Raw genomic sequence first — 26806 nt, 5'->3', positions numbered from 1 at the left:
TTTCTGGTGTCTAGTCTACATGATAAGAATCACCACAAGAACTATGAACAGGTCTGTCTTAATTACCCAGGACGGCTAGTGTCTACTTGGATAAGAACTTCCGGATCGTCAGTCTCTCCACTGATAAAAAAGGATAGCTCCTGGCCTCAAGGAACTTCCAATCAAGTGGAGCGGACAGTCTTACACTCAGATAAAACCAAAGAGTGAGGGGCCGATGAGAGATGGGCGGGAAAGGGAGGAGTTTCAAGAAGCAAGAGTGAGACGGGGATTAGCTTGCAGCTAGGTTCCAAGTGGGAGCTCAGGTGTAAAGGAGGGCGGGGACCCTTTCAAACTGCAGCCATAGCTGTGTGCACACAGATGACCCCACTGGAGTGGAGGTGTTCTCTCCGGGCAGGGGGCTGGGTCTTGTTTCCTCATCTGCAGGAAAGCCTGCCCGGCTTGCCCTCGCCACTGTGTGGGCTTGCCGTGAGATTCAGGGTTCAGGCAGGTGAAAACCAAGCCTGGGCACAGGCGGAGGTTCCTCTCAGGAGACTTTACTAGACACGCCCCCCGCCCCCCCCCCCCGCGCCCCACTTCCTCTCACTCTTCACTCCAGATACACATTTAGCTGCACCTTCTGGGTTCCTCCAGTTGGAGGGAACCCAGGAAGGAGATTTTAGCACTGTGCCTATTTCCCATGATATTACTTTACTTGCTTCCCACTTCGACTCCATTATCAGGCAGCTTCACAATTCCTGAGACGAATGGTCCCCGAGCCTCCCCGAAGCCCTCCTTGACGCTGTGCAGCATCTCCCTTTCCCAACTTCCGGCCACTCACCGCCAGACTGAAGCACCTTTCCGCTCCTGACTACTACAACAACAACAACAACAACAAACCACCCCCCCACGACTCAACGCGCGCGCATGCGCATTAACCACGCATTAGCCACCCTCCCCCCGCCCGGGGGGATGTGGGCGTGGCGGGTTGCTTGATTTCTCTAAGCCGCTTTTAAATTGGGACGTTTGCTGGGGCGTCCGGTGCTCAGTTCTCGGTGGGTTAGGACCATTGAGTTTCCTAATGAATTTCTGGGCTCCACGCAATCCTTTTTAGAAACTTTTTGCTTGATATGCGTCTGGAGACATTCGCGCCCCGGCTGCAAAGCTGGAGCCTATGGACTGGATGGAGCAGGCAGACAGAGCCTGGGCTTCTCAACGAGCAACGTCAGCTTAGTTATTCCAGATCTGTCCTGGCTGCCAAGTCCTCTTTTTCTTACTATAAGGGAAACTTGCCGCTCAGTAGCTTTCTTTCAAGTGGAAGTCGGTGTGCTTTGATACCCTCCGGGAACATTTACAGGCGGGGGACACAGGTGGGCTGTTGGAATCCGTGTATTTACCTTCCAGGGGAATGCACTGGAGACACGCTGCGCTAGAGGAGAAGGGAAGCCAGGTCAGATTGGCTTTCCAGGCGCCCCTGTGTGCCCTCTCCGTTCCACCGATTCCCTTTCTTCTTCTACCCTGAAGGCCCTTGCTTTTGGCCTTGGCCAGACCATGGAAATTGACACTGCAAGTTGAATAGACCGGGCATTTATTTTCTGATAAATCAGGCCTCTGTCCTGCCTGCACCTTTGGCCTGCTTTTGATAAATGTTGCCGGCAGTGAATACGACGTGTGGGGTTCTGGCTAAACTTTCTGGAGGTGTCAATTGTAAATAGTGTTTCCTTACATTTGGGGCAGCACTTTCGAGTTTCCAAAACATGCTCCATGCAGTAATTGTCTCATTGGATTTCCTCAGCAGGTTGGGAGAAGATGGGGCAACTCATCCCTATTCTGCAGTGAAAAAACCTGAAGCTCAGAGAGGTAGAGTGACTTGGGCACAGTTGCAGGACTAGAAAGTACAATAGAAGAATAAGAAACCAGGACTTCTGATCCTTGGTCTAGAAACTTTTGGCAGTCACATAGTCTTTTTTGTTTGTTTGTTTTTTTAATCTTACTAATTACCCTGATAATCCTGTTGGATAACAGAACAATTTGTTCATCCATGTCATGTTCTCTTGTTGCATAAAGGAAATGATAAGGGACAAGAGAGCTGATTTCTCAGCTGTAACCTTTAGAGCTCTGCCACCTTGCTAATCACTCGCTTATCCTGGATACCAGTGATTTGCCATCTTCCAAACGTGTGGGGAAAATAGTAAAGGTGAAAGCCATTTAGCTGCCAAGCTTATGCCACAAAGATCATCATCAGACCAGGAACTGGGTTGGACTCAGTAGCATCATTCCAGAGAGAGCACTGCTCCCCCAAGATGTGCTGCAGCATCAAGGCCTTAAGGATAAGGAACGTGGACAGCTCTCCAAACAGTTTTCAACCAAGGCTGTGCTACATTTCCTTCAGTAATCCCATGGCAGAAAACGTAGTGACCATCAGAGCTTTGGCTTTTTAATCAGGCTCTGTGATTCTTATTAAGGATAAGGTCTAGGGTGATTCAAGGGAAAACAGCAGAAAAGGGGGAAAAATCCTCTTAATTCTTGCCCATGCATTCATAATAGGTAAAGTCGAGAGGGAATAGAAGGCCATTCCTCCGGGGCTAGTTGACCTTAATTGTCTGTCCTCTGTTAGGTGCTTTTAGCCGAGAGATACAGAAGAGGCACAGTCTGACAGAAGTCATCACTGATGGCCACCTTCATTCAGTACTTTGGTCATTTACAAACATTCATTGAGTGCCCACTATGGCCCAGGCCCTAAGGATGCCATGATGAAAGACACAATTTTGATGCTTGACTTTTTCCACTCAAACCTACCATAACTTATTCTATTTCCCTGTTGCTCTCACTTTTCTCCCAGTGCCCTTCCCAGCTGAGTTCTGATGCCTGATCATTTGTGTCATTTTTGGCAAGACACTCCAGAGGATGTATTACTGGTACAGCAAAACCTTCCACTCCCATCTGTCCCAGTCCCCACTCTTTCAGGATAAGCCCTAAGTCCTCCTTCATGTACTGTATATCCCTTTCGTCTCCCCTTCTAGGGAAGATGCTTCCAGGTCAATGGTTGTGTACATGATATGAAATAAACTGTAATCCTGATCTCCATAGAAGTTCCTTCTTCTGAATGCATTTACTTTAAAGCAATGTTCTGCAAGGAGCCCCCGTGGTTTGTTACGCTTCTTTTTCCCTTTCTTCCTGGTTCCCTGGGGAACCACTGGCCCCTCTATCGCTAGCCCTGTGGTTTGAGTTGATATTCATCCTGCTTCTCCTTAGAGGGGAGAACTTTGTTTAGCCTGAGCCATCCCAATCAGAGTGAACCCAAAGAATCTGCCTGGGAATTCTGGAACACAGACTCTCTTTTCTTTGTGGAGCTTGGTGGTATGAAGTTGTGAGGCTAAGGATTGCCTCTGTCATGACGGATGAGCCTGGAATTTCCAGGGACCACTGTTGAAAGCCTGCGGACGGAGCCGAACAAGAGAAAGCAGAGAAGAAAAATGGGCCCACGACATGGTGGGTAGGCCCTGAATGCAGCTGGGTTGGAACCAATTCTACCTCTGGGTTAATCTGTTACGTGAACCAATTAACTCCACTACCCCCTTGGAAAACACTAATTTGAGTTTGGTTTTCTGTTCCTTACCAAAAATTGCCAGCTAAGAACTCCCCTTAGGCTAAGGCTTCCCAAATGGTGTGCCGTGGTGCACCTGTGAGCTTGCTTCTAGATATACCTGAGCTTGATGGCCCTAGCCTTTGGGAGGGACTCAGGGCAGCCAGAGTGCCAGGGCTGGTCATCTCTAGCAGCAAGTAGCTTTGCCCATTTATCCCAGTGAGACAACAAATGCAAAATTTTAATGTGCCCCATTATGGTGATTTTAAAATGTGTTCAAAAATTCTTTAACACTCCTCCATTCCAAAGGTAGAGCTTACTTCTCCTCTCCTTGAATGTGGACTGAATTTAGTGACTTGCTTCTGAAAAATAGAATATGGCAGAAAAGAGAGAGTATGAGACTAGGTCATAAAAAGACACTGCCACTTTTGCCTTGCTTCTCTTGAACTGCTCATCAAAGGGGAATTCAGTGAGCACTCATGCAGTAGGGGCTGAGGTCCACAAGCAGAAGAACTGAGGCCTCCCACCAATGACCAGCACCAACTTTCCAATATTATGAATGAGCCACCTTGGAATAGAATCCTCCAGCTTCAGTCAAGCCTTCAGATGAGGACAGCTTTGGCCAATATCTTGATTGCAACCTCATGCAAGACCTTCAGTCAGACTGCCCAGCTAAACTAATCCTAATCCACAGGAACTGGTGAGATACTGTTTATTGTTGTGTTAAGCTAATGTGTTTGAGGGCTATTTGGTATGCCTCGATAGATAACATTTATACCCAGAATGTGAAAAAGGTTGGGAAACACTGTGGACATACCCAGCATTCTGGAATAGATAGAACCTTTAGTTTTAGTTTTGTTTTTTTTTTTTTAAAATGATACTTAGTCAATAGCAGCTTTACAACATTTGAGATAACAAGCATTTAAAAATACATTCAAAGCAAAACAAAAGCTCCCTGTGTTTGAAAAGATACTTGCAAACCACAATTACCAGTGAGAGCTCTAAAAGTTTTTTGTTTTACAACTAATCTATTGTCATGGAAAGGACTTCTTACTGAATAGAATTATGGAGTTTAAGACAATGTGTGGCAAGACAAACCCAAACAGGTCTATGCAGTATATTCATCTTTCACTTTCATGAGATTCTTAAGAGCTGGTGACAGTTGCACCCTTGACCTTGCTAAAGGAAAAGAGGCAAGAAGCTAATCAGATTTCTCCCATAAACTTTCATTGAAGAGTTTTCCAAAGTAAAATCAAGAGGCCTACCACGGCATAGAGGTTTCTCCAGTCTTCAGGATTCAAAAGGCCTCATGTGCTTTACTCTTAGCAATGTTTGAAATGCTTCTTTCTTAACCCCGTATTTAGGATACATAATCAGAGGACCAATGCCCAAGTTCTTTGTTTATGCCGTTACTTATGTAAGTGCAGCAATGCCTCCACTTCATTTATAACTGTTACATAAAGAACAACTAAACTATCTGGAATTGAGAAAAGAGCCAGGGTTAGCCTAGAAAGAGTATGAGCTAAACCAGTGTTGACCAGTCCACACTTGCCAACTCCACCAGCTTCACTTCTAGGTGAGCCCATGGGCTCTCAGTCAGAGTTCTTTCTTACTCTAGACAGTATTCTTCCTACATTGGTTATCTATAGTCTGAGCCCACAGATCAGAGGCATCACGTTATAAAAGTTGGAAGCTTCTAGAATTGTACCATCCAATACAGTAGCCACTAGCCACATGTGGCTATTGAACACCTGAAATGTGGCTGGACTTGAGATTAAGTGTAAAGTGTACAATCTCTAAATATAAAACACATACATACAGAGTTTGAAGACCCAGTATGAAAAAAAGAATGTAAAATACCTCATTAATAATTTTTCATATTAATTACGTGTTGAATTGATAATATTTTGTATATATTGGGTTCAATGAAATGTATTATTAAAATTACTGTCACCTGTTTCTTTTCCCGATTTTCTTTAATGTGTCTACTAGAAAATTTAAAGTGACATATGTGGCTTGTATTATATTTCTACTGCACAGTGCTGGTCTAGAAGCAGGCCTATTCACACTCATTCATTCATTTAATTATTCAGCTTATGCTTATTAAATGTCTTCTGTGTGTTGAGTTCTGGGCTAGGGGATAGAAATGCAACAGTGGACACAGCCCTTGCACTTGTGAAGCAAGTGGTACCCACTGCGGTATAAGAGAGACTGAAATCAAAAGTGACAACACGTATCTAAAAGCGGGGGACATTTAATCCAGAATATTTTAGGTCATAGGATTATTAGGGCTTTTAGAGTTCAAAGCCAGGCCTACATTACTTACCACCTAAGGCTTATTGTTTGAAGGCAAAATATAATAGGTGTTGATAATAATGGCCACCCTGGAGTCACTCAGGAAAGGTTACCTTCCACAGGGCCTGTTCTAGTCTGCTGTGTATTATGGCTACAGCCATACAGATGCTCTTCCTCACTAACCTAAGAGGCTTTGGAGGGCAGTGACAATGTGGTTTGACCTTGGTCTCACCCAGTGTCTCCCACACAGAAGATACTTAACAACACATGGAATTAAAATATGTCATGCGTACTCATTTAAGAAAACAAACATATCATATACTTTAGAAAGAGTTCTGCCCCAAATGCCTAAAAAACAAAAAGTTTGCCCCTTAAACTAGTAAGCTTTAGTAATTTAAAAACAAAACAGTCCTCTTTCAGAATATAAATTCATGCATACCTGATGGTGTAAGCAAAACGTTCTTGGATATCCAAATTAAATTCTCTCTCATGACCACCAAGATTAAATATTATATACGAGGGGTGACCCTGGATAGCACTGTTTGACCAAGGCCATGATCATGCATCTTTCTTCTTCTCTGAAATGCTTTACAAAAGTCATGAGTTGTCGAAATAAAAAACACGAGTTGCAAAGGGAAACATTTTGCTTGCAATTCTTATTACATTTTTAGTACCAGTCAAGGTAATCAGTCATATTAAAAAATATATAATTTAATTCTCAAATAATAACTTTGTTCCTCTTTCTCCTAAAGTACACTGTCCAAAGAATCCTGAATATATTCTTTAGTTGATGTACACATGCACAATGTTCAGAAATGAAAGGAGAAATATTACCCTTTTATAAAAATAAACTTGGTCCCAGAGAGGATGAGAAAAAGAGCAAGCAGGAGCGAGCATAAGAAAAAACGCAAAGCTTTGGAGGAGAATTGTTTCAATTTAAGTAACTGCAGCATCTGCAACTTTGGGCAGGTCACTCAGAGTACCATTATCTCCTAACTCAGTGCTTCGAGTGTGCTCCTCTATAAATGCATGTTAAATTAACCACCTAACAGAACAATAAAGCAAAAATAACTATACAACAATTAGTCCACCGTTACCAAAAGGGTAACAAGTTCACAAATAATTAATTGATCCCCACATTTCCAGCCTTCAGGATCTTCGGATTTCTAGTAAGGCCTCCCCTCACAGTTTTATTGGAAATGTTTTGTACTCCAGCAAGGTCATCTTCCTTTCCCATAAAGAGGGGAGGAGAGAAGTTCACTCTGAATAGTTGGTGGACAACTTGTCCATTTTCCCTTGGGCAATTTGGGTTTATCTAAATTCAGGTTAAATTCAAATACAGGCGGGAGGAAGTCATCAGTTCCTGAACACTCAGCAGGAGATGCTGTTTATGCTTTGTTTTGCAAAATTATGCGAAAAAAACATGGCTTAATAAATATACAGGCACCCCTGATTAACCATCCTCCACCACCTCCATCCCCCAAATGCCCCAGATCTGCTCAGACCCCATTTGGGTGTAATTCCCATGGTCATTTGGATCCCAAAGCTTCCAGAGTGCTGTCTGGCCAGGGAGCATGTGGCATGTCCTGTGCGGCAAATGTCCTGTTTTAAGTTCCAGCAGGTCCTTCTCCAGGGTCACAGGGCCTCCAGTCTTCATGCGTGAAGATAGCTTTTCTTAGCTGCCCTGTGACAACTGGGTTTCACATTTCCTGAAACTAGATCTGTGGAAGGAGTCTCTGAAATTAAGGAGGGAGAGAGGACAGAAGTAAGAAACATCAGTTAGCCTTTTAAAGAGGAAAATCACTCACTAGAAAAGTACATCAATCATGGAGAACTCAGTAAAGTAAGTAAGTATGGGAAAGTGCGGCCATGCCTTCGCGCTGTGCCGGAAGAAATACAGGCAGTAATTCGGCCCTGGGAAGATGGCTGGCAGAAGGCCGCATGGAGGGGCCCCGGAGAGGTCAAGAAGGCACAAGGGCAGCGGGATGCAAGCAGAGCAGATCACGCTTGGGTGGCTTCTCTGATTCCAGGGCCCGCTCCCACACCCAGAGGCTCTGCAGTTCTGATTGCTGGGCCTCAAGTGCTATCCTTTATCCTCTGGGAAGAGGCCTCCCCTGCCCTCTTCTTACCTCTTATGACTGTCAACTCTGAATATCGGCTTGTAGAGTTCTGGAATTTTCCGCTCTATCATTGGCCTGAGGTTCTCTCTCAGCTTGTTGTAGTTCTTTTTGAGTTCCATCTGGTACTCCCTCTGGTCTGCCGTGATGAGACGCTTGTTTTTCTCTACGGCTTCACCGCATCTGAGATGCAAATATCAGGGTGGGGAGAAAATGAGGTTGCATTTCATACAAGTTTTAAGTGCTTACAAATTATATATATATATATATTTTTTTTTTTGGCAGTACGCGGGCCTCTCACTATTGTGGCCTCTCCTGTTGCGGAGCACAGGCTCCGGACGCACAAGCTCAGCGGCCATGGCTCACGGGCCCAGCCGCTCCGCGGCATGTGGGATCTTCCCAGACCGAGGCACGAACCCATGTCCCCTGCATCGGCAGGTGGACTCTCAACCACTGTGCCACCAGGGAAGCCCAGAATGGATTGATTTAATTCACCCTGGACGCCAAAACCACGCCCTTAACTGGATTTTCACTTATCTTTTAAGTTTGACATTAATTGAAGCAAACTGTAGGATACCAAAGGTTACATATCAAGGTTTCAGGGAAGAGGTAGGAAGGGGAGGTATATAGCCTTTGAATCCTGAGAAATCTACATCACCCCTTATTATTTTTCTATTGCCTCTTAAACTAACAGTTATGAGCTACCACAATGTGTAAAATGAAATCAGTTTCTTCAAGGAGACTTCAAGGACCAGTTTTGTAACACTGGCAGACAAGAGACCTGCAGGAGTGAACTGCTAACTTGGGGATGGCTACTCCGCAAACTTTGGAAGAAGCAACTATACTCTCTGTGATCTTTGTTATCAGAAGACATAATAGCTATAAATATATATAGTGTTTTGTTTGTTTTTTTTTTAGTATAGTTTTTAGCTCTTGTTCATTGGTGGATTTGGTTTTTTGGTTTGGTTGCTCTTTCTTTCTTTTTTTGAATTACTTAAAAAATTTTTAAATTTTTATATAGTGTTTTAAAAAGACAAATATATTAATAGGTGGAGTGAATTTTTTTAACTTTATATTTTAACAAATTTTATACCTTATAAAGTTGTTTCATAGATATTTTCTGTATTTCTTCCTTCCATTTAGATTATATTCTCTAGATTTTCTTATTAAAGTTAAAATAACTTCCACTATGTTAATTTAAATCCATAAACTAAAGAGAGCCATGCATTATGTTTCCCTCCTAGAGAAGAGCCACATCTCTTGGGAAATGTATACAGGATCATATAACTACATTGCAAATCATTTTTTAAAAATGGTCCTATCTGTAACATTTTCATTAGGTCCACAAACAGCTGAACTGTGCAACTTTCACTCAGTGACACCACCATTCCAGACAGCCCCCTCCTTTGCTGCTCCCTTTGTTGATAAGTTCACTGAACACAAGCATTTTCTTACAGTCGATGTGCTGGGATTTTTCAGCAGAGTCCTACAGAAACCAGACTGATGGGGACTAGAAAGGGTGGGAAGTTGTGCTTCCAGAACATGGTTCCCGGTTTTGCTGGGGGTAACTTTCATAGTCCTCTATCTAAGGGTGGTCATGCAGCCCTCACCCTCTGCATCTCTTGCCCTCCCTTCTCTGTGATGCTCCTTCAGCACAGCTCACATATCAGTCCCTCAGTATGGCCAAAAAATTGCTAGTTGCTTCATCAACAACCATTCCCTCTCTTGCTTAGTAGCAGAACTCCAGGTGGTATACCCACCTGGAAAATTACATTCCCTAGCCTCCCTTATAAATAGGGATGGCTGAAGAGCTATAAGATGAAGTCACTAGGAAAGCTCTTTAAAGGGGTGTAGCCTTTTGCTCTTTCCTCATTTCTATTCCTGATACCTGCCTAGGATGTAGTTGTGATGGCCAGAGCCTTAGCAGCCATTCTGTGACTATGAGGATGGATATACTATAACCAGGATAGCAGAGCAAAAGAATGGAAAGAGCCAGGGTCTCCAGCTAAGGTCCAGTGACCACCACACAGCTCTGGGATGCCTATCTCTGATCTTGTTTCATATGAGAGAAAAATAATTTTCTATCTTATTTAAGCCACTCTTAATTCCATTCTGTTACTGGCAACTGAATGTACTTCCTAGAGAGAACAGGCTCTGGGGCTGGAGTGCTCACCTCTGAATCCTGCTTTGCTACTTATTGGCTTTGTGACATTGGGCAAGTTACTTAAGCTTTCCATGCCTTCGTTTCTTCACCTGTGACATGATGGTGAAAGTAGCCTACCTCATAAATTTTTGTAAAGATTAAATGAATTAAATATATAAAATGCTTAGAATAGTACTGTTACATAGCTAAAACCTAGAACACTTATTGTTATTATTATTATTGTTACTATTCCTGATAGACCCAGTCTGAGTGCAGAAACTATTTGTTCTACATAAGAATGATGATGGGATGTCAGAGATTTTATATTCCAGTCCCTTTTTTTTCATAGTTGATGAAACTAAGATGCAAAGAGATGAAGTGCCCTGTCCAGAGTCATACACCTTTGGGAACAGGAAAGGTGGATGTAAATCCAGGATCCTGTTGCTCCCAGGCTGATGTCTCATCAGCCCCACTGTGTGTTATGTTACAAACCTTACAGAGGCACACAAGTCATGGGCAGACAATGTCTATATTTAAATCAGATTAAGTCTCTTCCCTATGTAAATCAATCTGGTTTCTATTTGCCCCATAATGTTATATTCATCAATCACTTCATATGTGCCAAGTCCTATTCTAAGCTCTCTGAATTGACTCTTTTGATACTAACTTTAAGAGGTAGTTACTATTTTATCCCCATTTTACAGTTGGGGAAACTAAGGTTGGGTAACTAGCCCACACAGCTAGTTAAGGCAGAGCAGATATTATTTATTTATTTACTTATTGTTTTATCTTTGGCTGCGTTGGGTCTTCATTGCTGCACACGGGCTTTCTCTAGTTGCAGCGAGCGGGGGCTACTCTTTGTTGCGGTGCGCGGGCTTCTCATTGTGGTGGCTTCCCTTGTTGCGGAGCACAGGCTCTAGGCGCACGGGTTTTAGTAGTTGTGGCACGCGGGCTCAGTAGTTGTGGCACATGGGCTCAGTTGCTCTGTGGCATGTGGGATCTTCCCAGACCAGGGATCAAACCCATGTCCCCTGCAGTGGCAGGCTGACTCCTAACTACTGTGCCACCAGGGAAGTCCCAGAGTGAATATATGAAGCCAGGCAACTAGGCCCGAGAGCCCACACTCATAACGCCAACACCACAAATGCTGCCTAGGAAAGACCCTGACCCTTTCAGCTAGAATCCAAGGCATACGGCCTTGGTCTCAAGTTGGAACTATTCTCTCCCGAGACCAAATTTGTAGTATTCGGCGTTTCTCATCTTCTTCCTGGTAACACTTTAGCAAGTCTCCAGCTAAGGTCCAGTGAAAAAATACAGCTGTCGGAGGGAGAGGAGAGATACCGGAGAAACTGAGGGATTGGCTCCCCACCCCCTCCCGTGACTGGAGTGATATATGTGGTCCAGGCCCTTGAAGTTGAGGAAGGATTATTTGGGGGCAGGGCACCAAAGGAACATCTGGCCTTTCCACAGGAAGGGCTGCAGTGGATGTGAGGGTCCCCTGGTCAGAGCCACCTCGGCTGGCACCTCCAGCACTGTCCCCTGCATTTCTTCCCTCCCAGCCCGACCTCTACCAAACCCCAGATCCCAAGGGCAGCGGTCTCAGCGGAAGGCTAGTCTAATTCCTGGTTCTGCCACTTATTTGCTGTGTGACCTTGGGCTAATCGTGGTCTCCTTCAACCACACTTCCTTCATCTATAAAGTGGGTTTATGAGGATGAAATGGTGTGGGGCGTGTGAGGACCTGACCAAGCGGCTGCGGGAGGAGTGCTGTGCAGGCGGCGTGGCCTGCCTCTCCTGGAGCGAAGCGGGGGAGACAGCCCACCAGGAGCACTGTCCCGGGTGCCCCGCTGCTGCCTGTGGGGAGGCGCCTGAGGCCGAAGGAGCAGGGCACCACGGGGGCAGGGAGCGCACCCCAGGGCAGACAGGAGCAGCCGTGGCTGGATCCTCCGGCTGTCGCCCTGAGCCCCCTCTACTTCCCTTGGCTGGGCGGCCCCAGAGGGGCCAGTGGGGCTCCCTGCCTCGGGGAAGTCACAGTGGCCCTGCTTCCTCCTCCTAAGGGGGCAAGATTGGGACTACGGGCTTGGGAAGGTGTCCAGTCTCGAGTCTGACACCTGGAAGCAGGTTCTGAGGACCTGCTGAACACCCCAGAACCCAGCGGGGGGTGGGGTCCGTCTAGATCAGACTCTAGGCTAGTCTCTAGGACCTGACTCACATTATACTGTCTTCTGCCTCCTTGGGCCCTGGGCTTCTGTCCTGAGGAGTTACAGAGGCCTGTGGTTCCGACGATCGCACACTATTCTCGATTTCACAGTCAGCCCAGACACCCTCCCACGCGGTGCCCTGGCCCTGAAGTGAGAGCACCGTCAAGCCCTGAGGATCGAGACCTTGTTCAAGAGAACCAGGGATGGAGATGCGCTAAGAGAAGAGGACAGGATAGCCCTGTAACTGAAATGGAATTTTTCCTCTTGGGAATGGTTGCAGAAGGCCTGGGAGGGGGAAGCCACGTGCACGTGTGTGTGTGTGTGTGTGTGTGTGTGTGTGTGTGTGTGTGTATGTGTGTGTGTGTGTGCTGCTCCACTCGGCTCTCAGTTTTCCACCCAGCCTCCTAGGCCCACTAAGACAGGTCCCTGTGACCTGGAAAAGGGACAGAAGTCCTTCATATGTCCCTGCTATGGACCTGCTCTCGAGCAACCTCTCATAATGTTTCAGGCTTTGTTTTGTCAGCTAATGTTTCAGGTTTTGTTTTCCCACCAAATACTCAGATCTCTTTTCACCTACCGCTTCTGTTTCCACCCACACTACACACAGTTGGTTCTCCTTTGGCCTTTCCTTCCTCTTCACAGACCTTAACTCCTGTTAAGACTCTTTGACCATTTATGCGGTGGAACTCTACTGATGTATCTGAAACTATGTCCCTTAAAGGCAACCTGGACCTGGTGCCATTGAGTCCTGCTCTCTTTTCTTTAAATATAAAAAATGAATTTAAAAATCACTTAGTCTTTATAAGAATGAGAAAGTTCACATGTTATGGAATGAAGGTTTGTGTCCCTCCCAAAATTCACATGTGACTTCCATGTGATGGGATTTGGAGGTGGGGCCTTTAGGAAGAATGAAGGTTTAAATTAGGCCATGAGAGTGGGACCCACATGATGGGATTAGTGCCCTTGTAGAAAGAGACCAGAGAGCTATCTTCTTCATCTCTCTACCAGGTGAAGATACAGTGAGAAGGTGGCCATTTACAAGCCAGCAAGAGGGTTCTCCCTAGGAACTGAATCTGCGGGCACTTTGAGCTTGGACTTCCCAGCCTCCAGCACTGTGAGAAAAAAATGTCTGTTATTCAGCTTCTCAGTCTGTGGTATTTTGCTATAGTGGCCCAAGCTGACTAAGACAGAAATATAAGAGGAAAATTTAAAACCACAGACTGGCACAGATTACAGTGTTTAAAATGGTCTGGGTGCTCTGGGGAGCAGAGGAGGGAAACAGTATGTTGTACCTCTCCATCTTGGCTTCTGAAACCCTGAGATGTTTCAGAAGGGGATCCAGGCCCCAACTTGGCAACCATCTGAAGAGCTGCAGGACTGGCTGGATCAGGTGTCAGCTGCAGCAGGTCAGCCTGCCAGGTTCTTTATGGCTTCATCCAGGCCCACTACAGCTGAGTCAGACAGGCCACTGCCCAGTGGCAGGACCCAGCTACAGTGTACCCAGCAAGTGTACATTTCCGTTATTAGCAATCAGCCTTGGAAGGCTCACTTATGTTCACCTTGGAAACCTGGGCTTATCTACCTACAGCCCAAGTCTCCTGAGAAGCTGGAGCTCACTCAAGGCAAAACCGGGAACGGTTTCACACCCAAACATTTTCCACTCCTGCATCATCTCTGCTGATAGCAGGTTCCAGGGAGAAAACACAGGGGTGCAAACAACTTGACCAAACAATTCCTCTATTCATTACAAAGCTGTGACTTGCTGATTGGACTTGAGAAGCAATTAAGCAATGGAGGAAAGGAAGGTTTCCTCACCTACTGCTTGTACTGAGGGTATAAGTTACAGATCATCACATTTACCCTTGTAAATAATACAGTTTGATTAGTTTTAGTAGATTAATACAGTTATGCAACCTTCACCACAATCTCACCCACTACTTTTTTTTTTTTTTTTTTTTTTTGCGGTACGCGGGCCTCTCACTGTTGTGGCCTCTCCCTTTGCGGAGCACAGGCTCCGGATGCACAGGCTCAGCGGCCACGGCTCACGGGCCCAGCCGCTCCGCGGCATGTGGGATCTTCCCGGACAGGGGCACGAACCCGTGTCCCCTGCATTGGCAGGTGGACTCTCAACCACTGCGCCACCAGGGAAGCCCTCACCCACTACTTCTGATGCATGTGAAATAAAGTGGAATGAAAGTCACTGTACTTTGACTTTGACAATGAAGTAGTGAGCAGAAGTACTGTTTTGCCTGTAGCCTTGTCTCATTTGTACTGGAACTTCATCTTTGCACACAGGTAGCAGGGTGCCTGGCACAAAGTATGGGCTCAATAAATGTTTGCTGAATGAACTGGCATCTATAGTTGTTCAAAGGTGTTAATAGTAATGGCACATTTCCTCCTGTGAAGGGAGGAAAGGGGAGGAAAAAGGGTGAGTGACAGTAGGCAGGACCTGACGCGTGAAGCTCTCGGGGAGGGGGCAGGGAGGAGAAAATGTGAGTTGGCAGCAGTCAAGCAACCTCTACAGCTTTGCAGCCTCTGCTCAAAGATCGGTCCCATCTGGCAGCTTCAGCAGCACCTGGGAGCTTGTTAGAAATGCAGAGTCTCAGGCCCACCCCAGAACTACTGAATCAGAATCTGCATTTTGACAAGATCCCCAGGTCATTTGTTTTGCACAGTGAAGTTTGAGAAGCGCTGACAGATATTCTTGGGGCATTCCTAGAACAGGGCGGCAGCCCACCCAGCAGGGGGAAGGTCCGCAGCCATCGGCAGGCGGACTCTCAACCACTGCGCTACCAGGGAAGCCCTCGACAGGGATTTTATAAGGACATTTTAACTAAAAAATCACTTCTCTTAGCAAGCTTCCTTTTACATCTATATTCTATTCAGAGCCCCACTTGTCAATAGTGCTGTCTTCCCAGGCTCCCCTCCCTGTGCTGGCATGCCCACAGAATGCACTGCTCTTGCCAACTCAGAGGAGCCCAGACGTATCAAGGACAGCCCTGCCTCTGTGTCTTGTGCTACTGTTGGTCCCTTTACCAGTAATGCCTCTGTCTTCCCACTGCCCGCTTCTTACCACCTACATACCCAAGACGAGGTTCAAGTGATGTTTTCCCACAAAGCTTTCCCTAGCCACTGCAGACTGCAACTGACCGTTCTTTTCTGAACTCTTAGCCCTATATTTTGTGTACTCTCCACAGTTCTTAGAACATGCTGCATTGCTTTGTTATTTAGCCAGGTAAAAGTCCTATTGTCAGGAGCAGAGGAATACCCAGCTCCTGTATTCCTACAACAAATATCATACCTGGGTCCTAGTGTGTGCTCATTAAACACTTCACAGGTCCTTGCAGAGGTCCAGAGAGGCCCGGGCCACTGCCACCTTCATGGGCTTTTCACAATAACTTCATTTTATATGAAGATACGTGGAAAGTAAATTGATCTTTAAAAATTCCCCCAATACTTTTCTAGCCTTTCGTTTTATGAAAATGCACTCTTTACTGAAGAATATCTAGATTTTGTGTAATGTCAAAATTGTTATGAAATACAGGAAACAATTCAAATACAAAACATTAATAAATATAATTTCTGTCTGTGCATGTGTATAGTGTGCACGCACACACACACACACACACACACACACACACACACCCCTATTACTAAGCAGCTGAGATTCACCGCAGGACAAAGAATGTCTCCCTTATACGTAGCAAATTTACATATGTCTCACCAAAGCCTGTGAAGGAGGAGAACCTCACCTGACACTAGCATTCTGGTGAGTTTTCACTGAATTTAGCAAACTTTAACTTTTAGCCTCCTTTATCCCCACCTGCCAAGTGAAGATATTCCTATACTTTATATGCTGCTCTAAGACCCTGGGTGAAAAGAAATATTAGTACATGTACTTCTGATGTCCTTCTCTCTTATGCGTGAGGCGCCATCCACATCCTTCATAATCATTCCTTTTAGGGCCACAGGAGTCCCAGTATACCTGTGTGCATTGCAGCAACTTGCAAGACCTTGTCCCAAGATTCACTTCCTATCCAGCCTGAACAGGCTGCTCTTGGAGCCAGCTCTACTGCAGAATTCAGGAGCAGAGAGGACGCTTGTCTGCCAGTGGGAATTGCCATAGAGATGATTGATACCTTTGTAAAATTCTAGTTTTAGAATCTCGCCTCTATCTCTCAATTTGAGGCAGTCTTTTACATTTATAAAAATAAGTTATTGTATGATATGGGAAACTACAAAGACTGCCAATGCCAAGAACCTCTCAGGCTCTAATTCATCAGTGGAACAGCAGCACGTTGAAGGAAGTATTCGCTACTTGGATTCAGAAGACCTGGTTTGAACTCAACTCTGCTACTAACTTGCTGTGTGACCTTAAGTAAAATCATTTCCCATCTCTGAACCTCCATTTCCTCTTTTGTAAAATGAAGATTTATTTTACAATGTGAGATGATAAATATGAAAGCACCATACAGTTTGTGAGCTTCTAGTGCAAGTAGTGTTGCTCTATGCAGGCTTCTCAAACTTGAACACGCGTCCGAATCCCCTGGAGGACTTGTTAAAATATGGGTTGCTGGGTCCCACCTCTGGAGAGTCTTACTCAGTAGGTCTGACTGGTATCTGAGAATTTTCCTCTCTAGCAAATTTCTCAAGTGATGCTGAAGCTGCTCGCCTGAGGACCACAATTTGAAAACCACTGCTCTACTGAAATCCCAGCCATTTCCCCTCTTACCGCATTATGAATTCTTTAAAGCATAATCTCAACTTGTTGTGATGTCGATAGAGTTTTGGGTCAGCTGGAATTTCAGCCAAAAATACTTGGGCTACTTCCAGTGGTCCCTGATGGGAAAAGTGAAAAACATTACTGATGTTGGAAAGAAAGTGAAATTACTTGGGAGGAAATGTTGGGAGTGAGGTCATAGTTTGAACATTTAATTTTGTTAGTTTGACCAAAACAAAAAATCAAGGAAGGTCTTGAACTTCTCAGGAAAATGCTGATCCCTTAGGAGGAGTTTGCAGTTTTAGGAGAATATTCAAAAGTATACATGTATTTCCTTAATCAAATACTACTAATTACAGATTTTCCTTCATATAGAAAGGTAATATACTACATCAAAGGGTATGTGATTAGAGTTGCTTTTCTGAAAATAGAGATTCTCTTGATCCAGCCATTCATATTCATTTGTCTAGTTGCCCTAGTGGCAAGCACCCTTTTGCGTAATTGCTGGCTTGAGTCAGAGATATGCATAGTACATGTGTAATCTATGGTTGTGGGCTTATAAAGTCTCCCATTTTCATTAAAAGATTGGGACTTACAAAAGCAAAAGCCTCCTAATATTTTCTGATCATAGAAATGTAACAAATACTATTTCTGTCCCCTTGATATTATGTGGACAGAGGATTTTTGCTGGGGAGTCCAGTTGTGCCGAATGAGGAAAGGGTCACGGCACTCATTGAGTTTTTGCGTGTGGAGGTTCTGATCTAGTTCTGAAATTAAGGAAGCACATCTGGACAGAGAGAACTAAGCTAGTATGCCCTCCATCTGAGGCCGGATTAGTTCCATGCTGAGATCGGAGTTAGAATTCTAATGGATCTGAGAAGATTCAGTCTGTTTTGAAGTGGCCCAAGAAGCCGGTTCCAGGTCACTCCTGCTTAGCAACACTCCTGGCATACTGGTTTCATCTGGTGACTGACCCAGGTGAAATGTCCTAGACCCTTTCCCTTCTCTCCTACAGGCCTTCTCAGATTTATCTCAAGCCTTGCAACAACTCTGCCTAAATTGGGCATGACTAAGCACTCCATCTGGATCATATTGCCAAGATTGGTCCCAACTTCTCCAAAAAATGCTACTCCTTAGACACGGTCCACTCATCTCTAGGATTTCTCGTCTACCTTGGGTTGTTACATGAAGCAGAAGGGACCTCCTCAAGTGTTCAGTCTAAGCTTAGGAACATCATTTGTATGTTGATCAGACTCCTCATTGACCTCAAGAAAGGAGGGTGCAGGCATATAGTAACACGAATCAAAATAACGAGAACCAGAGGAGTTGCCACCAGCTGGTTTCGCTTACCTGATTGACAGTAGCTCCGACGGAGCCTTGCAGCACCATCTGAAGCATCTTGGCATCAGGAGGCTCCTGGTTAACGGCAACTGCTAACTGCAGGGTCTTCTTCTTCATATCTTCAATGGCAACTTCAATTGGTGTCAAAACAAACTGAACGTAAGACATAAATGTAGGAAAGTCATTGTCAGGTCTTATAAGCCACGGACAAACCTGAAGCTATGACAAAGAGGACACTGGGTTTGAAGCAGCAGCTAAGAAGGCTTTCAGAAAAATTTAGAATAATCAGGACAGGTTAAGAGGAAGGAAGAGCCTAACATTTCTTGAGGACTTATGTTCCAGGAACTTTTCATGCATTTATGATTTACTTCTTTAAACAACTTCCTATTCTCTCCACCTTGCAGTCAAAGAGGGATTTGTAAGGTTAAGTAAGTGACACAGGTCATAAGTGGGGAGGTCAGATTTTGACCACAATAATGTCCACATTCAAAATCCATGTTTTTTTCTACACTGTTAGGTTTCCTTTCCTATTGTGGAAGAAGTTACTTGACTTATAATTGGGAAAGCTGTTAGAAGCGCAGCATTCAAGATTTTCTTCTCCACCATACACACAATTTTGGCATCATGTGTGCCTTTTCTAACTCACCCTGAAGGTGAATTCTCAGTAAAGAGAATTCTCTTAAGGGTCAATCTGCTAGTTGCTAAGTTCTGTTGGCTTGGAGTATGACCTTTTCTGAATTTTACTGATGGATTCATGTCCCCTCCAAATTCAAGTATTTAATTCCTAAACCCCAGTACCTCGGAATGTGACTTTATTTGAGACAGGGTCTTTATAGAGGTAACCAAGTTCAAAGGGGGTCATTAGGATGGGCCCTCATCCAATATGACCTATATGTCTCTACAAGAAGAGGAAATCTGGACATAGGGACATGCACAGAGGGAAGATGACGTGAAGAAACACAGGGAGAAGGCAGCCATCTACAAGCCAAGGAAAGAGGCCCGGAATAGATCCTTCCCTCACGTCTTTCAGAAGGAACCAACCCTGCCAACACCTTGATTTTTGACTTCTGGCCTCTGGAACTATAAAACAAGAAATTTCTGTTGTTGAAGCCACCCAGTCTGTGGTACTTGGTTACAACAGCTCTAAAAAACTAACACACTGAGGTTCTTAGGGAACTACAAATGGCCCAGAAAAATTGTGAGGACTCTTACTGGGACCGTGAGTTTATTTCTGTGCTGTGCTGACATGTCCTAGTGCTCAAGAGTCTACAACAGTAAGAAATACAGCAGATGCCTTCTAAGCAAACCTTCTCTCAGCTGAGTCATCAGTTCTGGCTTCCTTTGCCCTCTGTAAAAACCACTCTCTGATGTGGCTGCTGAACACCTGAGCTGGTGGGTGGCTCTCCAGTAACCTCAGCCCCCGTGCTCCTGCCAGGGAGGTGTGTATTCACCACAACTCATCAGTGTTTGTTTACCAACTTGCTTATGCCTGTTACACTTGTTATTTTAATGAGCTAATCTAATTCAATAATGCATAAACTGGTGAACTATGGCTGTGGAAAGAAGAAGAGTTGTTTCTATGAAAACCAAGCTAATGCTTGGGCAAGATGTTATGAAAGCAAGTTGCTATAAAAGATTCCTGTTGGGGCTTCCCTGGTGGCGCAGTGGTTGAGAGTCCGTCTGCCGATGCAGGGGACACGGGTTCGTGCTGCAGTCTGGGAAGATCCCACATGCCGCGGAGCGGCTGGGCCCGTGAGCCATGGCCACTGAGCCTGCGCGTCCGGAGCCTGTGCTCCGCGACGGGAGGGGCCACAACACTGAGAGGCCCGCGTACCGTGATAAAAAAAAAAAAAAAAAAAGATTCCTGTCTTATTAGGTGTGCACAAGACAATGGTAAAAGGCTAGGGGAAAAAAAAAATCATAAAAATCCAGAAGCATTCTGCTCTTATATTGTTTAACAAGGATCTTTAAGCTCTCACTCTGCTTTACAGAAACCCAAACTGAACATCCTGGACATTGCATATGGGTAGACATTGCATATGGTTTATACAAGAAAGACAGTGCTGAATCGTGATCAGCCAACCCTAAATCACAGACAAGGCTGTGGCTCTACACAAAATGAATGACAAATAAGTGCACATGTATATATTGTAAAGTAAAATGTTTTGAGCAGTTTTGTAGCTTGAGAGATTTTCTCCATCAGTGCCATTACAATGAACTTGAAGACTTCTGCTACACATGGAACCAGAAAAAAGAAAGAGGTCTTCCCTGTATCAACATTTAGATAAGGAAACTGAATGAAGATAAGAGCCTTGTGCAACGTCACAGGAGGATGCTGGGACTAGAAGACAGCTGGTCTCCTGTCTGACTGGCATGGTGCCCTCTTCCAGCTCAACACAGACTCCTTGGGGCTGCTCACTTGCTGTTCCTGCCTCTGACAATGAACAACAGAACGCTGCCTGAATCACACGTAAGCTTTTAAATATATAAAAATCTAATAAAAAATATTGTAAACTTTGATATTTCATGTAAATTTAACATTAACATATAAAGACATAGTAAGTATTATAATTGCGTACCTAGATTTATGTTAAAGATATAACTTTAAAGTAGAAAATACTTAAATATAAAGTGTGCTATAAAACATGTAGCTGCCTAAATGGATTCCCTGGCACCACGACAGTGATAGGATAACCAGCATAAATAATATTTCAACGGCATCCCTTTTTAGATGTGCACCTGAGTCTGCCATGAAGGAGCATGAAGGAGGTTTGTGTGTCAGCCTGGGAGGTGACCCAGGCCCACTCCCACTCCCTCCCTGGCTTCTGTCCAGAGCCCATTCCCTCCAGTGCCGTTACCTCCTCCTTCTGGATGACGCTGATCCTGGTCTTGATGTAGGGGAAGGCATGCATGGTGGTCAGGACGGTGTTCCTCCGGTACTGCTCGTGCAGTTCTCCCCGAGGCCGGCCCTCCAGGGTGAAGGGGGTGGTGTACATAAACCTCCGCAGATCGAAATTCTTCTCAAAGTAGGTTAGCCTGTCTTTCATCTCATACTCGTCAAAGTAGGGCTCCACAAAAGTGATCTGTATGTAGGCCTGAGGGGGGAAAGGCAAGGGATGAGCTGGTCTGCAAACTTCCACCCAGGATGCACTGGGGGGCACGCGGAACACAGAGGGGCAGCACCACCCCTCTGCGCTCACAAAAGCCACGGAAGCTGAAAGCATCAGGCGAGACATCAGCCATCGGCCATCCTTCCTCTCCACCCCAGGGATATGAGAGACGGGACTGGGAGAAGGGACGGGAGTGCACCCGTGTGAAGTCAGGTCCACAAGCTGCCCCTCCTAGCAGAGCTGCTGATCCAACTGAAACTTGGTATGAGAGTTTGCAAACTGCTATTCAGAAGAAGCAAAGCTTTCCTTTTCAGAACAACTATGACCACTGCAGGTTTATGAGAATGGCCAAACTAAAGCAACTGACAACACCAAGGGCTGAGAAGGATGGGGAGCAGCTGGAGTGTTCACACACTGATGGCGGGAATGTACGGTGGTACAGCCACCTTAGGAAACAGGTCGCAGTTTCTTATATAGTTAAATTATACTGACCATATGACCCAGCAATCCCACTCTGGTGCACGTGCCCAGTAGAAATGAAGACTTGTGTTTACACTAAGCCCTGTACACAGAGGTCTATAGCAGCATTATTCACAATAGACAAAAAACAGGAACAACCCAAATGCCCCTCAAGTGGGGAATGGATAAACAAACGGTGGTACATCCTTACAGCAGAATACTACTCAGCAATAAAAAGGAATGAACCACTACAAGACGGATGAATCGCAAATGTATTGTGCCAAGTGAAAGAAGCCAGACTCAGAAGGCTCTATGATTCCACTTATTTACTGTATCACTCCATTTATGTGGCATTCTGGGAAAAGCAAGACTACAAAGACAGAATGCAGATTAGTGACTGTCAGGGGCTGAAAACAGAGGGAGGGAATGACTACAAAGAGGCATATGGGGAAATATTTTGCGGTGACGGAACTTTTCTGTCTGATTTTGGTGGTGGCTCCACGTGCTTGTCAAAATTCATAGAAATAAACACCAAAAAAGTGAATTTTACTGCACCTATTTCATTAAAAATACGTACACACATACACACGAACACACACACACACATACTGTGAAGAAGAGCACTTATTTAGAAAGAAGGCCTTGGGCTTCCCTGGTGGTGCAGTGGTTGAGGGTCCACCTGCCGATGCAGGGGACACGGGTTCGTGCCCCGGTCCGGGAAGATCCCACGTGCCGCAGAGTGGCTGGGCCCGAGCGCCACACCTGCTGGGCCTGTGCTCTAGAACCCGTGAGCCACGGCGGCTGAGCCCATGTGCCACAACTATGGAAGCCGGTGAGCCTGGAGCCTGTGCTCCGCAAGGGTCAAAGGCACCGCAGTGAGAGGGCTGTGCGCCGCAGCGGGGAGTGGCCCCTGCTTGCCGCAAGTAGAGAAAGCCCGTGCACAGCAACGAGGACCCAACTCAGCCAAAAATAAATAAATGTATTAAAAAAAAAAGAATAACAATGACTATAGTCACTGCAATACCCACCCACTGAAATGGATGGATGAGGTCACTGATCTCAGACCATAAATCACTATTGAGTGTGATGAAATCTGGCTGTAATTCTGGCTGCAGATTCTCATTTAAAACTCTCACAACCAACTTTGGGCGTTTTAACAGAGGGGAAAAGAGCACCGTATCAGGGATGTCACTGGTAACTCTATGTGGCATGTGCTGTGCCCAGATCACTGTGGGCACACAGCCAATCCTGTCTTTCAAAGACGTCAAACATTTCTGTGTGAAGCTTAGCTCAGCTACTTACCACAGTTATTGCTTCCAGGCTAGATTAGGGAGTGTATCTGAAGTGAGTGAGTCCTTTGAAATGTGTAGAAAAACAAACTCTTAGATTTGGACACTTCTCCCTACTTGCATCATCTTCATAATATCTTGGAGGACAGAACTGAGAGAAGAGTCTGAACTCTTCTTCATTTTATAGGCCTGCCAGATGATGACTGCTCCTCTGTCCCTCAGCCCTTAAAAATACCTTGAACTTGCATTATTTCCAGCAGCTTAGAAAGCTCTCTCATGTGCATATCTGTCTGTGAGCTGGGCTGAGTGGGTAGGCATCACCTGTGGTATAATAAAGAATGTATCGGGGCTTCCCTGGTGGCGCAGTGGTTGAGAGTCCACCTGCTGATGCAGGGGACGTGGGTTCGTGCCCCGGTCCGGGAAGATCCCACGTGCCGCGGAGCGGCTGGGCGCGTGAGGCATGGCTGCTGAGCCTGCGCGTCCGGAGCCTGTGCTCCACAACGGGAGAGGCCACAGCAGTGACAGGCCCATGTACCGCAAAAAAAAAAAAAAAAAAAAGTGTCTGGTATTTGTCCTTCTTTCCTGGCACAGCTTCAAAAACCCTTGGAATTTTCTGAGTGATAGAAGTGTCTTTGTTATTCTCATGAGGTAATTCATGGTGGGTCCCTAGATGGCTTCAGGATGGTGGCTGGTCATCGAAAAGAATGAACTTCTGATTAGAGATCTGAGACTCTGGGCCAGCCTGACTGCTGGGGTAGGAGGGGGCTGGAGATTGAGTTCAGTAATGTAGTTGATGATTTAATCAATCATGCCTATGTAATGAGACCCCAATAAAAACCCTGGACACCAAGGCTTGGTAGACCTTCCCGGTTGGTGAACACATTGACATGCCAGGAGGGTGACACGCCTGGACTCCACAAGGAGAGGGCATAGAAACTCTGGGATACATCCCAGATCTTGCCCTATGTGTACCCTTTATCATGAAACTATAATCATCAGTGTAGCCCTTTTCTGAGTTCTGGGAGGCATTCTAGTGGTTTATCTACTGAGAGGTGCTATGGGAACCCACAAATTTATATTTGTCTGGTCAGAAGTGCAAGTGGCCTGGGGTCCCACTTGAGGCTGGTGTCTGAAGTTAGGGCAGTCTCCGCAGGACGAGCCTGTAACTGGTGGAGTCTGACCCTAACTCTGGGTGGTGAGCATCAGAATTGTATTGCAGTACACCCAACTGGGGGTGAGACAGAATACACCCTCACTTGAAAAGTGAGGAAACTGAAGTCCAAGCCCTTTTCATCATTCCTCCAACAGCACAATGACCCTGCACTTGGCTGAAAAGAAGGCCTCCACCAAATGCTGTCAGTGAGAAGTTTGTATCTTTTCAACATATTTTAAATTGAGGATTCAAGGTTTTAATAGAAGGGCAATAAAGAGAAGTGACTAAAAGTGCAGGTTTGGGACTTCCCTGGTGGCGCAGTGGTTAAGAATCCGCCTGCCAATGCAGGGGACACGGGTTCCAGCCCTGGTCCGGGAAGATCCCGCATGCCGCAGAGCAACTAAGCCCGTAGGCCACAACTGCCTGTGCTCTAGAGCCTGCGAGCCACAACTACCGAAGCCCGCGCGCCTAGAGCCCGTGCTCCACAACAAGAAAAGCCTCCACAATGAGAAGCCCGCGCACTGCAATGAAGAGTAGCCCCCGCTCACTGCAACTAGAGAAAGCCCGTGCGCAGCAATGAAGACCCGACACAGCCCAAAATAAATAAATTAAATAAATTTTTTTTTAAAAAAGAATCTTCTGGGGCTTCCCTGGTGGCGCAGTGGTTGAGAGTCCGCCTGCCGATGCAGGGGACACGGGTTCGTGCCCCGGTCCGGGAAGATCCCACATGCCGCGGAGCGGCTGGGCCCGTGAGCCATGGCCGCTGAGCCTGCACGTCCGGAGCCTGTGCTCCGCAGCGGGAGAGACCACAACGGTGAGAGGCCCGCGTACCAAAAAAAAAAAAAAAAAAAAAATCTTCTTTAAAAAAAAAGTGCAGGTTTGAGGATGACAGACCCTGAGTTTGAATACTGGTTCTGACACTTGCATGATCTTGGAAAGTTGCTTACCCTTTCTTTTCTCATCTGTAAAATAGGAATAACAACACTTATTTCAAAGGGCTTTAGGAGGATGAAATGAAATGGTGTACGTAAAGGGTCTAATGTAGTGTCAGGCACACAGTTGATCTTTAATAACTGGTAGCTCCTATGATGATCCCTGCCTTTGAGTATTGTTTCTTTAAGACCTAACCAAATAGTAGTTAAACCGTAGACAAAAAATATTCGGCTGCATTGAAATGACTTGAAGAGTCCAGACAGAGGAGGTCATGTTATGTTTTTGGGTGTAGAACATAGGGAATCAGAGCCTGATGGTTGTTTTTTGCAATTTTCCCATACCTTGTTAGGGTCCAACTTGGTTTTGTCCACAGGAGCAGAGTCTTTTATCACTTCCACAAATTCTGCACCAAAACATTGACTATAAAATCCCTAGGCAAGAGAAACCAACAGATTATAAAGGTTATTTTAATATATTGCAACTCTTTGTCTCTCAGAAGTGGAATACGTTTGGAACAAGTGTAAGGGAGAATATGCTCTTTGATTACTGAAAGTCCCTCTGAGCTAATGAGGCAAGTTCAGCATTTCCTGAGACAAAAATAAAAACATAAGGAAGTCCAGCATTGCAAACTGATATATGCTTCCCTATAAACTGTATGCTTGACATCTAATTCAACCAACATCATCATATTTCCTAAAGACGCTCCAGGGGCATGGAACTATTTATTTCTTGCCTTTTGTACCCTAGGGTTTTGGAGGTCACCAGGCTTCCCATAATGGGACAAACCACAGCACACAGGAAGATAAAATATATGCTTCTAGTACTAAACTGGGGAAACATATTAGGGAACCAAGTGGCCTGGGGTCAATTACTAATTCCTCTCATGAGCTGAACTTTGGGCAAGTCACCCAACCACTCTGAGCCGTGGCTTCTTCGGGTCAAGTAAGGATTAAAGTCTCTTGTCTCATTTGGCACGGATGGGGCAATTTGACAATGAAAGGGTTTTAAGTTTGACAGCCACGAAAGGGCATAAATTCAAAGCAATAGCAAGAAAGCAAAGAAGTGAATCTCTGGTTGTTGTCAGCAGTTCAGGGGAGCCCAGTTATTCGGTCTGAGATGGTTTTGTTTTGAGGGCACCCCTTGGCTTTCCTCCTGAGCTCTTAGTGCTTGGCCCTTTCAACGTCTGCTTCTTTTTTCCTCACTTTTCTCTATGCTGTTTCTCCTTTTCTCCAGCCTTTCCTCCAAGAACATGCTGCTCTCTTCTGCTGCGTTACGGATCAAATATAAACAGCAGGTTGGATTGGGGCTGCCAGCCCATGTAATGGGACACTGACTCTGATTATCCAAAGAGGGGTGCTCCTTGGTCAGCAGGGAGAGTTCATTTGTTCCAGGTCACAGCAGGCCTCTAGTCAAGCATCTCCGTGTCAGAAGTGGGAAGTGCTGTCTGGTGACACCAGAAGGATGACCACAGCATTTTCTAGGGG

At 45.4% G+C, this 26806-nt stretch overlaps 1 protein-coding gene across 4 annotated transcripts in view; it reads right to left on the bottom strand.

Moving 5' to 3' along the window:
* Nucleotides 1-6550: 6550 nt before the first annotated feature.
* Nucleotides 6551-26806, bottom strand: part of DOCK8 (dedicator of cytokinesis 8) — a 219939-nt gene continuing 199683 nt past the window's right edge. For all 4 annotated transcript variants that reach the window (XM_060014659.1, XM_060014663.2, XM_060014660.1 and 1 more), the window contains 6 exons: nucleotides 25664-25753; nucleotides 21237-21473; nucleotides 18388-18531; nucleotides 17050-17156; nucleotides 7987-8157; nucleotides 6551-7593 (listed from right to left, as the gene is read on the bottom strand). In XM_060014659.1, coding sequence (XP_059870642.1) covers nucleotides 7533-7593; nucleotides 7987-8157; nucleotides 17050-17156; nucleotides 18388-18531; nucleotides 21237-21473; nucleotides 25664-25753 — 810 coding nt within the window. In that variant the 3' untranslated portion in view covers nucleotides 6551-7532. The remainder of the gene's footprint in view (nucleotides 7594-7986; nucleotides 8158-17049; nucleotides 17157-18387; nucleotides 18532-21236; nucleotides 21474-25663; nucleotides 25754-26806) is intronic.

The sequence above is a fragment of the Delphinus delphis genome, chromosome 6 (assembly GCF_949987515.2).
Source record: "Delphinus delphis chromosome 6, mDelDel1.2, whole genome shotgun sequence".
Classification (NCBI taxonomy): domain Eukaryota; kingdom Metazoa; phylum Chordata; class Mammalia; order Artiodactyla; family Delphinidae; genus Delphinus; species Delphinus delphis.
Note: the sequence above shows the minus strand (reverse complement) of the source record. Positions and strands in the feature narration are given on the sequence as shown.